Source organism: Cucurbita moschata, unplaced genomic scaffold (assembly GCF_002738365.1).
Source record: "Cucurbita moschata cultivar Rifu unplaced genomic scaffold, Cmos_1.0 Cmo_Scf00009, whole genome shotgun sequence".
Lineage (NCBI taxonomy): Eukaryota > Viridiplantae > Streptophyta > Magnoliopsida > Cucurbitales > Cucurbitaceae > Cucurbita > Cucurbita moschata.
The window spans coordinates 1,922,475-1,939,105 of NW_019268525.1; the positions used below are offsets into that span (position 1 = coordinate 1,922,475).

A 16,631-nucleotide genomic window follows, 5' to 3' on the forward strand; every position below is an offset into this window, starting at 1 on the left:
TTTTTTTTTTTTTTTTTTTTTTTTACCAATTCTTGTGATATGTTATGGTTCTTGACTGAGTTCTTTGTGTTTCTTTTGAAATTTCTATTGGTTAACCTTTGTTTGGGTAGTTCCTCTTGGGATTATTGGAGTTCCTTGGTTATTTTGTCAAGATTTTATAGAATTGGATTTTGGATGCTCACTAATTTCACGTTTGAGTTCATTTTCTCTGATGCGGATTGCTTGTTGATTTGAAATGGTCAAGCCTCATGTTTTGTATGGGTCAGGAGAAAGGAAAAGCATATATTTGCTTCTGAAAAATATAATAGTAACGAAGTGGACAAATATGAACTGCGTTAGAAGTCTATGGAGGGATGTTATGTTTTCGTTAATGCTTTGTTATTCAAAGCATGATGCTTTGTTATTCAAAGCACGATGCTTTCATGACCATACTGATAATTGCAGATTTTTACTTGTGTTAAGGAAGACTGTTTGTTTTGATGTTTCGCTACAGATGTATGACTTCTGTATTTTTGTTGTGTTTCCTGGTAAACAATGTGAAGGAACGCAAAGGATGACTGTTTTTAATAGCATAAAAACATGAAATATATGTTTAAGATGTTGAGCTTATCAAACGTAGGCTGGGTTGTGCAGGGCTAGACATGACTTCACCTCACTTTGGATATTGTAATTTATGTCTCTGTTACCATATTTTTTTCGTGCATTGTGCTTCTTTAGTTGGAATAGAACATTTTTTATTGAAAAAGAAAAATGAAATTGGCAAAGGAGACACCTCTTAATTTCAGAAGAGGGCATGCTGTTTGTGTATTATCTTTCTTATCCATGTCTGTGTTGGTTTTAGGTTTAAGGGTAGTGCATTGATTCAGGTGATTTGAGGGTTGAGAATTTAGCTGAAAAGAATGTTGCCTTTTTGACTGAGTGGCTGTATATTTTTCCTTGGAACTTTGCGAGGGTTGAGAAATTCGTTGCTTTTTTTACTGAATTGCTATAGCATTTCTCCTTGGAACTTGATGCTTCTCGATATAGGATCGATTTAAGTATGGACATCATTCCAATGGTTAGAGCTCCAATGTGTTTTAAATGGCACTTTCGTGAATCTTAAGAAAGCTGTTCTCATTGTTTGCCTTGTTTTATCAGATTCATTAAATTATCAGTTGGTATGTGGCCTATGCATTTCTTGGACCATTGGATGGACCAACATGGTTTCTTTTGGTTGCGTTTCCTTGTCTTCACAAACTTCCCTCCATAAAAAATGCAAATTGCATTTTTTATTCTTTTTTGTTTGTCGGCTGTTCTTTAGGGGTAGGGGTCAAATGTAAAATTCTTAAGAAAGCTGAGTTTTTCTTAAGGCATGTCATGCGCTCAGCTTACCCTAGCCCCGTTCCTTTTGCTCAGCTTTTCTCGATCAAGATTTTTGTCTCCTTGGTTGGAACAGGTCGAAAAATCCAACCACTTCACCTCCTACTTGACTTCTGCGTCAACCCAACCCGAATGGAGGACTAACATCATATACCTTATCCAGAGGTTTCCCAATTTAGTTCTTGCTCATAGACTCGTAGTGATTTGCTCTTTGCCAAACCAAAAAAAAAAAAATGCATTTAAGTCTTTGGGTCACATTCTTTGGAGGAACCTCCTCTTTGAAGATTTGGCTTACAGTCTAAAGCTTTTAGGGTGCTGGTAGTTCGAGAGAACTGTTCTCTTATAATAGGAAAAGTCCTTTTGCATCCTCCTATTCTTGACAGGGGAAGATTTCTTCGGTAGGTTCACTTGTAAGCTTCATTTATAGAGGATTGGTTTAGAAAGAAATAGGAGTGTTCAAGCTTTGAATCAGTGATTTCAGGGGATATGGATCCCACTCGACCAGCATTTCAAATGACTCGAAAATCATCCTCCGACCAATTTGGGGAAAAAAGTATTATTTTTCAAGGACTACAGACAGCTAAACATATTGTTCTTGTTTCTTACTTGTGTCATTTTCTAGCATGAGCTACTTATCTTATTTCTTGTACTGAAAGATGCATCATACACGATATTTAGCATTGAGATAACTTTTCCATTATTATGCATATGATATGAGTCTTCTATTCATTCCCTGATCTAAATCCAAGTAATAGTATTCATATTGTTTGGGTTGACAGGGAAATGATGTGGGAACACAATACAGATCTGGCATATACTTCTACACTCCTGAACAACAGAAAGCGGCTCTCGAATCAATGGAACGCCACCAGAAGTTATTGAACAGGAAGATCATGACTGAGATTCTTCCTGCCAAGAAATTCTACCGAGCGGAGGAATACCATCAGCAATACCTTGAGAAAGGTGGGAGGTTTGGCTCCAAGCAATCTGCTGCTAAAGGCTGCAATGACCCAATTCGATGCTACGGTTAGTTAAGTTGGTCTTGGCAGGTAATATTAGTTTCCCAGCTTCAAGATTATGGTATTCTGTATACATCTATGACTAGATTTGACAAGCTCTCTCAGACGTTACTTGTAAAAAGAATCTTGGATGTATGTATCTATCTGTAATTGGTTTGGCTTTCCTAATAAACGAAGTTGTAGTTGTAAGGATGCTTTCCCTCAATCTAATGGTCTAAAAATCTTGTGGAAGCTTGATGAATTGGTCCATGCATGTTGAAAGTGAATGATATCATATTATTTTTAAAAGTACTTTACAAAGCGTTTTTGATATCAACATAATCCTTTTGTACAAAGTAATGGTGGAAAGTCATCGATGATGTTCTATGAATAATAATAGAAATGGTCGTAGTAGAATATTCAAACATATCTTTGTTTGAAGGAAAGTTTAGTTTGCATGAGTAGATAGGATTATTAGATGTGTAGTCTACATTATCGTAATTTTCTACCTATGAACAAATTTAAACTTCCAATATCGTATTTAATTGTCATTAGTTCTAATATTTTGAGTTATAGTTCATGTTTTGTGTCGGCCGAATTTCTTACTCAAACCATTGATGTCTTAGTTTGCTGTTACTTGTTTCAATCCTCTAAGCTACAAGCTCTATTTTGACTTCCTCAGATCTGTGATGATATCCTAATCCATAATCGTGTGCTCTATCTTTGAGCTACATGTTTTTCTTTGTCTTAGAACTACGAGCATTGTGATTCAATCATGTGCTCCAAAGCTCTGAGCTACCAGCCTCGCATGGGTCCGTAGTGTCTCCTCTTCTTAGTTATAGCTGTTGGTATTTGGGATTGCTTACCATTTTTGAGGTATTTTGTTTGCTATATATTTGAAACAGTCAAAATCTTGAAAAGGAGTGGGACAGCAAAATGTTGTATGACAGAGACAAAACAAGTGGGACAGCGTCTCTTCTCAAATATTTGGTGTGTCAATGCCCACCACTCGGATGAACCCAATTATTTGCTATCATACGTTACAAAGAAAACTTTAGTCCACATATCCTTTTATTTTTATTTTTTTTTTATTATTATTATTTTTTTTTTTATTTTGCCTTTTTAAATTTCCTTAGAACTTTTTGTCTTTTATTTATTTATTTGAAGAAAATGACTTCTCTGTCTCATTTTAATCATTTGGTATTTAAATTTTCGTAAGATTTAAATTATTATTTTTAAATGGTTACCGTAAGATTTAAATTATTATTTTTAAATGGTTAGTTAGTGTCTTATCCACTCAATTATACTTGAATTAGCTTACATAGTCATTTTATGCTATAAAAATCTTAACATTGGTGGTAGTTTAAATTTTAATTATATTTACTTATTTTTTATTATAATTTTTTTTCAAGAAAATAGGGATAATTAATTGTTGATTTAAGTTCATATTGACCATCATTTTGAGTATAATCAATTAGCTAATTCATTGGTGACCTTTTTTCTAGGTTAAATTTGCATTATATTTTAATCTTTGAATTTATTTTCATAAAAAAAATTAATTTTAAAATCTCAAATATTATATTTCAAAAGTTTCATATACATTAACAAATACAACATTTAGCAAATATAACACTGGCATCATATGTTCATCAACTTATCCATCATATAAATATAAAAAATTATATAATTGATATGTCACGTCAACGGTCAATTAATTTTACAGATCTAACTCTAGATATTGAAACATTAATTAATGAATTAAACAAAAAAATATTCAAAGTATAATAATTAAATTTATAATGTAAAACATTGAAATTGTGTATATAAATATTCGATTATTATAAATATATATATATATTGAAGATTTTCGGCAAGACTGTCGGTGAATAATTAACTTGATTTAAATGTTAAAAAAATATTTAAAAAAGGAAGAGAAATGTAGACCAATTATATTATTGAAATTGAAACATGGCCACCCCACACCTTTCGAACACGTGAAGCACACGTATCGCAGCCGACACGTCGTTGCTTCCTTACCCCTCTGTTCTCTTTATCAGCCGACACCATATTTACCAACTCAAGTAATTTTGAAATCACTAAAATTTCAAATATTTAGAATAAAGAATAAATTGAGGGGACAAGGCTAAATTCGTCCATTTAAAATAATGTCGAGTACCGAATTCTGATTCAAATCCAATATTTCACATACGAGTACATAAGAAAAGTATTGAACTAACACCGATAAGCGAAAGCCGTTCTCGAGATTTTTTAAAAATCTAAATTACTTATATCATAACTTTTTCGAACGGTTAGGAATTATTTGAAAAAATATTTCTAAAATTAAAATATTAAAATAAAATATAATGAAATTTAAGAATGATAAGTAAAGTCGGTTTATGTTTTGTGCTCGATTCAAATAAAGCTTTTAAAACGTGACCTAGATTTGTGTTATTATAATCAAATTAAATACTAATCACCCTAGGGAGATTTTGGTAATTTTTAAACCTTTCGAGCTAATCTTAATTGATAATATATGTTTGAACTAGTTGAATTATGACTAATTGATGGTTCGGTCATTTATTAATTTGATTTTTTTTCACCAAAAAACGACTTTTCTATTTAGGCATTGGGACCTTAAATAGAACGTGGGTTAGCTCTATGATGAGTAGATACTTAAATGCAAAGGAAAAATAGGTCTATCGTTCTCTCCCAAGTTGGTATTTTAAGTGTATGGTGTTTATCGAGAGACCTAAGTCCTTTTGAAAGGTACGTTACTATAAACTTACCAAATAAATGGGAATTGAAATTACTCTTTTACCCCTAGATAGCTAGCTATATGATGAGTAGATACTTAAATGCAAAGGGAAAAAGGACCTATCGTTCTCTCCCAAGTTGGTATTTTAAGTGTATGGTGTTTATTGAGAGACTCGAGCCCTTTTAAAAGGTATGTCACTATAAACCTACCAAATAAACGGGAACTGAAATTACCCTTTTACCCCTATGTAGCTATTTGCACTTATTAAAGTTGACAAGAGAGTTGGCCCATGTATTCACCTTTGTTTGTTAGAAAAATAAAAATAAATAAAAAAGAAATGGAGAGATTGGGACCATATGACAAATAGTAATATTTATGGGACCATTTTGTAATTAAAAAAATTAATTATATGGAAAAAGAAAATCCACCAAATTTCTTCCTAGCCTGATCTAGATATAAAGCATTAACCATGTGACATCGCTTCTTAGTTTGGCAAAAAAACAGCCTGTTCTTTTGTAATTATTTTTAATTATTTTCTTGAATTAAAACCAAATTAATTTAAGACATCGTTCAAATGAAATTTAAATTAATTTTCATCGACCTAATCATATGAATTTGAATTTTCATACGTCCACCGTTAAATTTTGAGCAAAATATAACCGGTTTCTCGAATTTGATCCATAAAATTTCAAACCCAGAAGCTATCATTGTTTACTCTCCACAGGTCGGAGGATGAATTTGAATTTTCATCCATCCACTGTCAAATTTTAAGCAAAATATATACTTAGTTCCCGGATTTGATTTATGAGTTTTCAAACTCGAAAGTTGTCATTGTTTACTCCCGCAAGTCAGAGAACGGCGGAGAAAGAGGAGGACACTAAACGGAACCTATCACCAACGAATATCCTATACATCTCGAGAGACGAAGGAAGAGGAGGATACTGAGCGGGACCTATCACCAGCGAATATCCCATACATCTCGAGAGGCCTATCGAAAGAAAAAAAAAAAAAAAAAACCTCCTCTTCCCATAAATGAACACACACAAACAAAACCCAATACATTTCAATACAAAAAGCCAAGAAAGAAGAAGAAAAAAAAAAAAAAAAAAAAACCTCCTCTTCCCATAAATGAACACACACAAACAAAACCCAATACATTTCAATACAAAAAGCCAAGAAAGAAGAAGAAAAAAAAAAAAAAAAAAAAACCTCCTCTTCCCATAAATGAACACACACAAACAAAACCCAATACATTTCAATACAAAAAGCCAAGAAAGAAGAAGAAAAAAAAAAAAAAAAAAAAACCTCCTCTTCCCATAAATGAACACACACAAACAAAACCCAATACATTTCAATACAAAAAGCCAAGAAAGAAGAAGAAAAAAAAAAAAAAAAAAAAACCTCCTCTTCCCATAAATGAACACACACAAACAAAACCCAATACATTTCAATACAAAAAGCCAAGAAAGAAGAAGAAAAAAAAAAAAAAAAAAAAACCTCCTCTTCCCATAAATGAACACACACAAACAAAACCCAATACATTTCAATACAAAAAGCCAAGAAAGAAGAAGAAAAAAAAAAAAAAAAAAAAACCTCCTCTTCCCATAAATGAACACACACAAACAAAACCCAATACATTTCAATACAAAAAGCCAAGAAAGAAGAAGAAAAAAAAAAAAAAAAAATACCTGAGCTGTACTTATTCTCCACCCTGTTGATAACTCAGAGGCAGCTGCAAGGCTTTTCAAAAGCTCAACAACTTGGAGCTCCATCAATGGCAGACTTAGATCACCATAATCAAATGGCCGTTCCAATTCCCAAAGTCATCACTTTCCTGTCCTCCCTTTTGCAGAGGGTGTCGGAGTCCAATGATCAAAGCCATGAGCTTCATAGCGCGGCTAAAGTTTCAGCCTTTCATGGCTTGACAAAGCCCACCATTTCCATCCAAACCTACTTGGAGAGGATATTTAAGTACGCTAATTGCAGCCCCAGCTGCTTCGTCGTGGCTTATGTTTATCTCGATCGGCTCGCTCAGCGCCACCCTTCTTTGCCCATTGATTCCTTCAATGTTCATCGCCTCCTCATTACCAGTGTTCTTGTTTCCGCCAAGTTCTTGGATGACTTGTAAGCTTTTTTTTTATTATTATTTATAATTATGATTTTTTTTTTTAATTCGTTCAATTGGGTTCTTACAATTCCTCGTCTGCTTGATTTTCGGATTGAATTCGGTCTCGGGTCTCGGGTCTCGGGTTTCGATTCTTCTTCTTCTTCTTAGTGTTCGATAGAATATTAAATTTTTATTTTATTTCTTGATATTTTTATTTTCAGGTGTTACAATAATGCCTACTATGCAAAAGTAGGTGGAATTAGCACGGTGGAGATGAACCTTCTTGAAATCGATTTCTTATTTGGTTTAGGGTTCCAACTTAACGTGACACTGAACACTTTTCACACTTACTGTTCTTATCTCCGAGCAGAAGTGTTATCGACGCAATCCAATCTTCCGATTCCCATAAAATTTTATTCCTTTCCCGAAGATGAAGCGTCGCATAAAAAACGATTGATAGCTTAAATCACATGAAATGATCGATTAGATGCGATCGTGGCAAGGCACACGGGCTCTCCCGGTTAGTCGTTAAATTAGCTAGAAGTTTTTGAGGTGGGGATGTGGACCTTTATTGGGCTTAAATGTGGGCTTTTTTTGGGCCCAAGAAGCCACCCTAATTTTTGCCTCTCTTGTAGTTGGACATTTTTGCCCTCTATGTCTATTGCGTAGAATTGTATTTTGGTTGTTTGTGAGTATAAATATTGTAATTTTTGTTTAATTCAATCTATTTGTGAAAATTTAAATGTTAGTATTATTAAAGTTGAGTAAATTTTAATTTTTAATTACTAAAACATAATTAATCTCACAAAAAATATTTATGAACACAATAATAAATTATATTTATTTACCATTATATATATATATATATATATATATATATATATATATATATATATATTATAATTGATATTTAAATTAATTTAAATATGTTTTTATTAAGTATAATTAGTTTAAGTAATTGCATATACAATATAATACAAACTATAATATAGTTATAAGGGTAACTCATAAATAGGCGAACTTTAATTAAGCTAGCTTATAAACTATATATTATAATGATATTAGAGATAGATACGACTAATCTCTTACAAATTTATATTATTATTATTATCCTATATGTCTATCGACATATTTTTTTTACTAGGGCTTGTTTTTATCCTTCGAATTAGTGGTGGAATGATATTCGGTACCACTCGAACGGCTGTATCCGCCGCCATTCCCGCCACCTTCAGAGTTGCCATAGCCACTTCCGAACCCATATCCACCACCATGGGCACCACCACCTCCGCTTCCATATCCCCATCCCGAGCCTGATCCCGATCCTGATCCAAATCCATATCCATAACCTTTTCCGAACCCGTTTGAGGGTCGGCCTGAACCTGAGCCGTAACCCCAGCCACTCCCTGGGCTGGACCCCCAACCCCAATTATAGTTCCAATTAGGGCCATGGGAAGAGCCATAGCCGCCAGTGGGGTTCCCACCTCCATTTCCGTTGGGTCCCCAAGACATGCCGGGAAAGTTGAGCAGTTTCCGGCTATGATCGCGGCGGCTGACGGCGGAGGAAGCTGTGATGAATGAGAGAAGAAAGATGAGATGAAATGTTGATGGTTTTTTCATGTTTTTATTGAGAGCTTTGTAGAAATTATTAATTCTGGTTTACAGGTAGTGGTTGGGTTGTGGTGATCGTCGAAGTGGCATTTTATAGTGAGACAATTTATTTATTTATTATTATTATTTATTTATTATTTATTATTATTTAATTTTTATTTCTTCTTGTGAGTGCACGCCCATACTCCACAATTTTACCCTAAAAAGACATAATTAAACAACGTGTTTTTAGCATTAAAGGTATAAAGATGCCAAAACAACTAATTAAAAAAAACAAATCGCTTTTTTTATAAGGAAAATAAATAATTAATTAATTTGGATAATATATAAAAATTAATTCTAATTTACAAAATTTAAAATTACGTAACACCAGTTAATTTAAAAAAAATAGAATTACTTACTTTTATAATTTTTTACTAATGATATTTATCATATTTTATTTAATAAAAAATGAAGATTTTTTCTATTTCTATGGGAACAAAATGAAGTAATGGGCATAAATATTAGAGAAAATTGGAATAATTTCTATTTTTTTGGAAATTCCACAAAAAAATAAAAATAAAATGCTAAATCCTATGCCCACAAATTAAATTTAAATATTTTATAGGTTACTATATTATAAACTAGGGAAGAAAATAAATTCTTTTATCCATAATTAGTTCGACCACTTGAACATAAATAAATTCACAAATTGGCTATATATATATATATATATATAATGTTTTTATTTTTTAAATATCCGGAAGGTCTTCTTTAATTAAAATCTCTAAAAATTTAAAATAAAAATTATAGGATTAAATCGAAATTGAGATGACGGTGAAATTAACACCCCATTTTAAGCTAACCAAGTTCAATGGTGGTGGGCACCATTGAGCTTTAACGGCCCATTCAAATGAAGCCACGTGGATCAAAGACGGAACAGAATTGGACCGTCACGGAATTGATTACAACCGCTTTTTTTTGGGTGAGGATAATTTGTGCCGTGATCTGCTGAGTGGAAAATACAGGTAATGACTTTGACTTCCACGTTCTTTGGTTGGACGGTTGTGATTCTCTTTAAATATTCAATCTCGCCACTCTATTATCTTGCCACGTGTATTCCACCACGTCGTTTTTAAAAAATATTGTTATTTTTTCATAGTGATGATTCTATTAGATGTGCGGCTATGATTCTTTTTATGCCCCTAGAGTGGACAAAAATATCTAAAAAGTATATTATTTTAACTAGATTTTTACCATTTTAATTAAGGTTATAATACTATGTTTTAATATAACTATTTGTTTAGTGTTAATAAAATTTATTGGTTTTAAAAGGAATGGATAATTACTATTAAGAATTGGTTATGTTAATTGATGTTAACTACAAAGATAAAAGGCCATAATTAAGCGTAATATAAGGTTTAGATATGTAATTAATTTTTCTTATTCAAAGATTTGTAATTTAATTTTATTTGAATGGAAAAAAACCCGCCTTTTGAATTATTTAAATGCTAGTGGATTATGTAATGATGAGTTTAACATGCTTTAGGGTTTGATGTCTCTTCAAATTAATATTTTAAAATTAAGACCATATAACAAGGTTCGCAAAATTAAAGTTTTTGTAACGGTCCAGATTAACTGATATTGTCTTTTTTGGGCTTTTCCTCTTGAGCATTCCCTCAAGACTTAAAAACGCTCGCGCCTCTTTAGCTTTCCCTTATGGGCTTTCTTTCCCTCAAGGCTTTAAAACGTATTTGCTAAGAGAAAGTTTCCACAACCATATAAAAGGGTGATGAGAAGGTTTCCACACTCTTATAAGGGGTGATTTGTTCTCTTTCCAAACCTTCAGAAGAAGAGGTGCACATAGAGCATAGTTCAGAATTTCAACCGAAAAGGAATAGAGCACTGAAAATGTCGACAATGTGGGGCACAAAAAAACACATGCCCAAGCTTGGGTGCCCTAATTAGTTGAAAATTATTGTTGTTTAAGGCCCCAAATCCATGTGGGTGTCCTCTAAATTCATCCACTTGAGCCATTTTCTAACCCATTAAGTGGGGCCCATTTTGGGCCCTCCTTTCTTAATGGGCCCAAATTATTTGCATTCCAAAGGATAACTTTGAGCTCCACTATGGCCCAATAACAAATTCTTCTCTATTTATTTTATTTCATTTATTAAATTAAATATGTAATATGATGTTCTTATAGTCCAAGATAATTTAATTTAAAAGAAAAGTGAAGAAGTAATCAGAATTTATTACATTTTCATTCATAGGCATAATGTAACAACAATAGAATTAAGACATGTTACAAATTACCACGCTGAAAAAAAAAATTAAGTTTCAACAGTTTATGCTAATCCAATCTGTGTATGCTTTTTCATAAGTTGAAGAAAATCAAATAGAACTAAATACTAGTAGAAGTTAGATCCAACCTTCTGCTTTCTTCCGTGGTGATAGACAAGTTTATCTTCTATTATAAATTAAGCTTCCCAACCTCGAAGAAGCGTGGCACGTGCGACTCGGTTTACGCCCAACGTGAAAGCGCCCATTCGCAGGTTGCAGTCGTGGGACTTGCACATGTTCTTTATGTTGTGAAATGCTTTGGTCATGTACTTTTGTAGCTCACTGTTTACTTTGTCTTCATCCCACATGAACCCTTGAATGTTCTGCAGATTTAAGTACAATGATGTTATTGTTAGTTATACGACGGGACTCCCCGTTAGATATCCATTTAGTTTTTTGAAAATTAAGCTTATAACTACTACTTCCATTTCATGATATCGTTATCTAGCAGAGCGTCAAATATTGTAATTGATTCCAATAACATAACGAATAGTTTAACTATAACAGTCCAAGCCCACCACTAACAGATATTGTCCTCTTTGGACTTTCACTTCTAGGATTCCCCTTAATGTTTTAAATGCGTCTACTAAGAAGAGGTTTCCACACCCTTATAAAGAATGCTTCGTTTCTCTCTCCAACCGATGTGGGGTCTTACATTAACCATCCAACCAAGAAGTACTAGGAAAAACATGTCTTGTTTTGGTTTTGTTACCTGAACCCACTCGAAGTAGCTTACAGTCACTCCACCGGCATTGGCGTATATGTCGGGTAGAATTATGACGCCCTTCTTAGATAGGATCTGCAGCAATGGAGATTAAGAGATCAGAAACCAATGCTGGTTGTTTATGGTTTGGAAAAACATGTCTTTATTGGCTTGTTACCTCATCTGCATCAGGATCTGTGGGGTGATTTGCTGCCTCAACGATAAACTTGGCTTTCACTTCACCAGCATTTTCCCTGTAAACAACATAAAACATTTATAACCATATAGATTGGCCATTGTAAGATTGAAATTTCAGGACAGAACAAACCTGTTTAGAACTCCCCCTAAGGCACAAGGGATAAGAACATCGCAATCATGTATGAGTAGCTCGTTTGGATCCATACTATCTGCACCTTGAAAGTTCACTAGGCTTCCAGTGCTTTTTTTATGCATGTGAAGCTCTTGAATATCGATACCGTTCGGATTCGTTACTGCACCGGTGATATCACTTATTGCAACGACCTTTCCACCTTTCTCATGAATGAGCTTCGATGCCCAATATCCCACATTTCCAAATCCCTGTAATTTTTTAGTTGCAAATGGTCAGTACCTTATATATGGAAAAGCAGGCAATGTGCAACAAAAGAGGCAAGAATTAACATGTTTCAAGTACCTGAATAGCAAAAGTCATGTTCTTGATCTGTTTTCCATGCTCAGCAAGTAAAGCCTCTGTTGCAAAAACAACACCACGGCCGGTTGCGGCTTCTCTGCCAAGTGATCCACCCAGGTCCTTAAATTTCAAAGGCACAAAGTCAGTAAGAGACACTTGAAGCTTGAAAACTCATGGGATTTTAATATACTTAAGGACTTACTATGGGCTTTCCAGTGACAACAGCAGGCGAGTGGCCATGAAATTTTGAGTATTCATCCAAAATCCATGCCATAGTCTGCAAACATCATCTCAGAATATGAGACTAACCTCATGGGATTCAGAGTACTAAATGAATTCAAGCATTACAGAAAAAACATGACCAAGCAGCAATCAGTAGTTCGAACCTGTGCATTTGTGCCCATATCTGGAGCTGGAACATCGGTATGAATTCCAATGAGATCATGAATCTTTTGTGTAAACACACGAGTCAACCGCTCGAGTTCGCTGTTACTCAACTCCCTCGGGTTGCAGCCGATGCCACCCTTTGCACCACCATATGGGATATCAGCAACAGCAGTCTTCCATGTCATTAATTGAGCCAAAGCATTCACTTCATCGGGATCAACCTTTTCAGACAAACCATTCATCTCAATAAAAACCAAAACAAATAATGAAGTTCAAGAAGACATTTCCTCATTTAAGTCATAGAACTTTTCTCTTGTCTTAACATGTTTAAACAAATCAACTACACAGAACGGTTTTCCATTTCTTTTGACAAGTATACAATTTAGAGGACAGGGGATTTGAACAGAAGTACATTACATCAATTTGAATTTGTTAGTTGAACCTAAGATCGCTTGATATGTATTTTAGGAATTAGTAATGCCAAAATGTTTAAACCTTCAATAAGGCTCAAAGAATCAAATTCAACGAATATCAAGAAATCGTGTAAAAAATGCATATACGCAATCAAATTGACTGACCAGAGCTCTGATGCCAAAGGCATATATTGAGGACTATATTAATGGCCATCAATTTTAAACAGTACCCTTATTGCAATTTGTAAAAGTATAAATTTAGGCTATTTTGTATATTTTCAACAAAGGATAAACTTACAAAACTAAAAATAAAAATAAAAAATCAACTTATAGGAAAAATATTTTAAAATTTACACTTTTTGCCTTTTGGACTTCCATTAAGGGTATTGGAAACAAGGATTATGTCTAAATCTATCTTCTACTTTTGAGCTTAAACCATCAATTTCTTAATCAAATGAAGAGATAAATATGCAAAATCTCCCAATTAGAGAGGAAAAAAAAAAGTAAATAGTGAAAGAGAGAACAAAAACCTCAGGATGATATCTGATCCCTCCTTTCATGGGGCCACGAGCATTGTCGTGTTGCACTCTGAACCCGACGTACGACACCAAGCTTCCGTCGTCCTTTGGAATCGTGCACTCCACCTGTTCTCCAACGCCACATTCAACTCCAAATCAATCAAGCAATAAAATCAACGGAACGATCGACCGATCGTCTTCGATTCACAAATCAGAAAACACGAAAAAGCGATTTTACCGAGAAACAACCAAAAACAAGCCAGAAAATCAAAATAAAACAGTTTCAGAATAGAATACAAACCTTGATCTCTCTAAACGGAATCAAAAGGCTCTTCTCAAGCTTGGAATCCAATCCAAGAATCCGAGCAGCATGGCGGAAATTTCTGTTCGTTGCTGCAAGAGCATTCATCGCGACTACTAATGGAACGACTCTGAGAGAAAATTGAAACAGAGATTCGCGGAAAACGAGAAAAATCTCAAGTCGATTGAGTGAAAACGAAGATGAAACAAGGGAGAAAGGTATGGAATGATAGAAAGAGAGAGCAAAATGAGATAATTTTATAGGCTGCGATCTGAGACGAGTCCTAGTAGGCAGTAGTCCTAATCCCCGAAGGAAGACGAAGCTGAATTGGTCCCAAAACGAATTCTTAATAGTTTAGGGGCCTTTCCCTAATTAATTTTATTTTTCCCCTTTTCCCGGTAATTTGGATCTTGCCATTAAAACCTGTAAATATTCTGACTCCCAATTCCGGATTTTCAGTTTTTTTTTTAAATTTAAGAACTTTATAAATAATTTTTAAACACAATACATTGAAATTTTATTTAAAATTATGTATTTTTTAAATATAAAATATTTTTTAATTCACAATTAAATATTTTTTTACAACAAAAATGGAATATGAGAAATTAAATTTTTTACTTCAAAATTCAAAAATCAATATTAAACTAAAATAGGATTAATAAATTGAAATAATTTAGTTGTGATTAAGTTAAAATCGTATTTTTTTAATTCTACGAACCCTTAAAATCGTATTTTTAATTTTTCGAATCAAATGAAAATAATATTTTTAAGTTAAAACCATATTAAGTTACCCAAATAAAAATAGTAAAAAAAATTAGCGTAAAAATTATAATTTCTATATAAGTTTTAAGATAGAAACGGAAGAAATTCGAAATTTTATGATAAAAAAAAAATTTTGGATCAAAGATATTTATTTAAAAAAAATAATTCTTATATTAAAAATGAGAATATAAAAATTCAAACGGAATAACTATATTTATATTCATTCCACCGCTCTTTTAATTCTAAAGTTTAATTTTATTCGTTACGGAGATGGAAAGTTACCATTTAAAAAATAAAAAAAAATAAATTAAAATAAGCTAAAGAGAAAGATGCCTTGGTCTGAATTTATTTTTCAAGCCAGTTTCAATGTCTCTTCTGAAAGTTTTTTTTTTTTCCTTAAATTAATTTTTAATCTAAATGAAATTATAATGCGCAAAAATAGATTTATTTATTTTAATTTTTAAATATCTAAAATCAAATGAAAAGACCAACTTGTCAACGACGACCCATATATGCAGCAGCCATGAATATGGTTAATGGGAGCCAACGACTCAGCTCCACGTGGCGTTGACACGTCACCACCTAGTCATTATCCATAAAAATAAAATAAAATAAAGGCTAACACGTTGTCTGTTCTGATCACTAAACCAAAAAAGGAATTAACAAAGTAAAACCCGTTTTCAGAGCGCTGCATAGATATGACGTGGCCACGCACCGACTCTCTGGAAAGGGGCGGATGGGTAATTTTAATAATTTTAATAATTTTAATAATTTTAATAGCTTTAATAAAATTATATTCATTAGATTAATTAAAAACGATTAAATAAAATGAAATAAAAAATTAATTTGTGCTCTATTATTTATTTATTTATTTATTATTATTATTACATGTATGTGCATGTTATAATTTTAAAAATATTTTTCAATGCAATTATTAATTACTAATATTTTATTTTGTAATGTTTGAATAATGGATAACGTGGCTCTTTGAGTTTTGAAAGGCTACAAAAAAATCAAATTTCATTTCCAATATTTAAATAAATAAATAAATAATATTTTTATAATAAGTTAAAAAAATAATTTAAATAGGCATTGGAATCAAACTCAAACTCTAGCATTCCAAGCTGGAATTTATGCACCTACCCACCCCTATTTGTTTAATCATTTCGGGTCGATTTAATTTTTAGAGATATGGAAGGGTATTAATGTAATTTCAACAAAAGAATTCATAAAATATTTTATATTATTGACCGTGCTTATCGAAACAATTGCTAAGAGAGGTTTCGTTATTTTTGTCAAATTGGTATGAGATCATAATATAAACCTAGTTAAACGTCAGGTAAACTCTTAGATTTGTCTCGATGTCGGAAAAACAAGTATGACTCTATTTATAGGAGTCGGTCTTGTTCAAGGGGACGTAACGAATGGTCCAATAGGTGATTGTTGCCATCAAAAAATATTTTACGGCATTTGGACGATATGGGTGCTCAAATGGTATTTTGTTCGAGAGGAGTTATTAAGGATGCAAACAAATTCCTACATTTGTTAGGTGTGACAGTCATGTTTGTTCAAGACATGTCTATAGTCGTGTGTCTGTTGTATGTCCCTTGTGTTGTATCACATTGTTGCTTTCCTCTACCGACGTTTCGGTAAAATCATGTATGGTTATGTTAAATCTGAAATACTTCATTATTTTAATATTTGTCATAGTTAAATAAAACATTATAA

At 32.8% G+C, this 16,631-nt stretch overlaps 4 protein-coding genes across 4 annotated transcripts in view; 2 read left to right on the forward strand and 2 right to left on the reverse strand.

Annotated features, from left to right (window-relative positions):
* LOC111447878 (peptide methionine sulfoxide reductase A3-like) overlaps positions 1-2,619 on the forward strand; it is a 4,050-nt gene extending 1,431 nt beyond the window's left edge. The window contains exon 2 of the mRNA XM_023087245.1: positions 2,139-2,619. Coding sequence (XP_022943013.1) covers positions 2,139-2,390 — 252 coding nt within the window. The 3' untranslated portion in view covers positions 2,391-2,619. The remainder of the gene's footprint in view (positions 1-2,138) is intronic.
* A 4,090-nt stretch (positions 2,620-6,709) lies between these two features.
* Positions 6,710-7,973, forward strand: LOC111446976 (cyclin-U4-1-like). Its single transcript, XM_023085925.1, has 2 exons — positions 6,710-7,236; positions 7,441-7,973. The coding sequence occupies exons 1-2, from the start codon at positions 6,887-6,889 to the stop codon at positions 7,682-7,684; spliced, it is 594 nt and encodes a 197-aa protein (XP_022941693.1). The 5' UTR covers positions 6,710-6,886; the 3' UTR covers positions 7,685-7,973.
* A 268-nt stretch (positions 7,974-8,241) lies between these two features.
* On the reverse strand, positions 8,242-8,892 carry LOC111447601 (glycine-rich cell wall structural protein 2-like). Its single transcript, XM_023086849.1, has one exon. The coding sequence runs from the start codon at positions 8,834-8,836 to the stop codon at positions 8,360-8,362; it is 477 nt and encodes a 158-aa protein (XP_022942617.1). The 5' UTR covers positions 8,837-8,892; the 3' UTR covers positions 8,242-8,359.
* A 2,148-nt stretch (positions 8,893-11,040) lies between these two features.
* LOC111447427 (glutamate dehydrogenase 2) lies at positions 11,041-14,463 on the reverse strand. The gene is made up of 9 exons (XM_023086593.1): positions 14,142-14,463; positions 13,853-13,966; positions 12,909-13,130; positions 12,725-12,799; positions 12,526-12,642; positions 12,181-12,431; positions 12,031-12,106; positions 11,862-11,948; positions 11,041-11,472 (listed from the first exon to the last, which is right to left on the reverse strand). The coding sequence occupies exons 1-9, from the start codon at positions 14,247-14,249 to the stop codon at positions 11,287-11,289; spliced, it is 1,236 nt and encodes a 411-aa protein (XP_022942361.1). The 5' UTR covers positions 14,250-14,463; the 3' UTR covers positions 11,041-11,286.
* Positions 14,464-16,631: the final 2,168 nt, after the last annotated feature.

Coding starts and splice junctions, on each gene's coding strand:
- LOC111447427 (XM_023086593.1), bottom strand. CDS start 14,249: ATGAATGCTCTTGCAGCAACGAACAGAAATTTCCGCCATGCTGCTCGG. Junction 12,800..12,908: donor ATATGGGCACAAATGCACAG/GTTCGAACTACT, acceptor TGATGTTTGCAG/ACTATGGCATGGATTTTGGA. Junction 12,107..12,180: donor TTAGGGGGAGTTCTAAACAG/GTTTGTTCTGTC, acceptor TGTTGTTTACAG/GGAAAATGCTGGTGAAGTGA.
- LOC111446976 (XM_023085925.1), top strand. CDS start 6,887: ATGGCAGACTTAGATCACCATAATCAAATGGCCGTTCCAATTCCCAAA. Junction 7,237..7,440: donor GCCAAGTTCTTGGATGACTT/GTAAGCTTTTTT, acceptor TTTTATTTTCAG/GTGTTACAATAATGCCTACT.
- LOC111447601 (XM_023086849.1), bottom strand. CDS start 8,836: ATGAAAAAACCATCAACATTTCATCTCATCTTTCTTCTCTCATTCATC.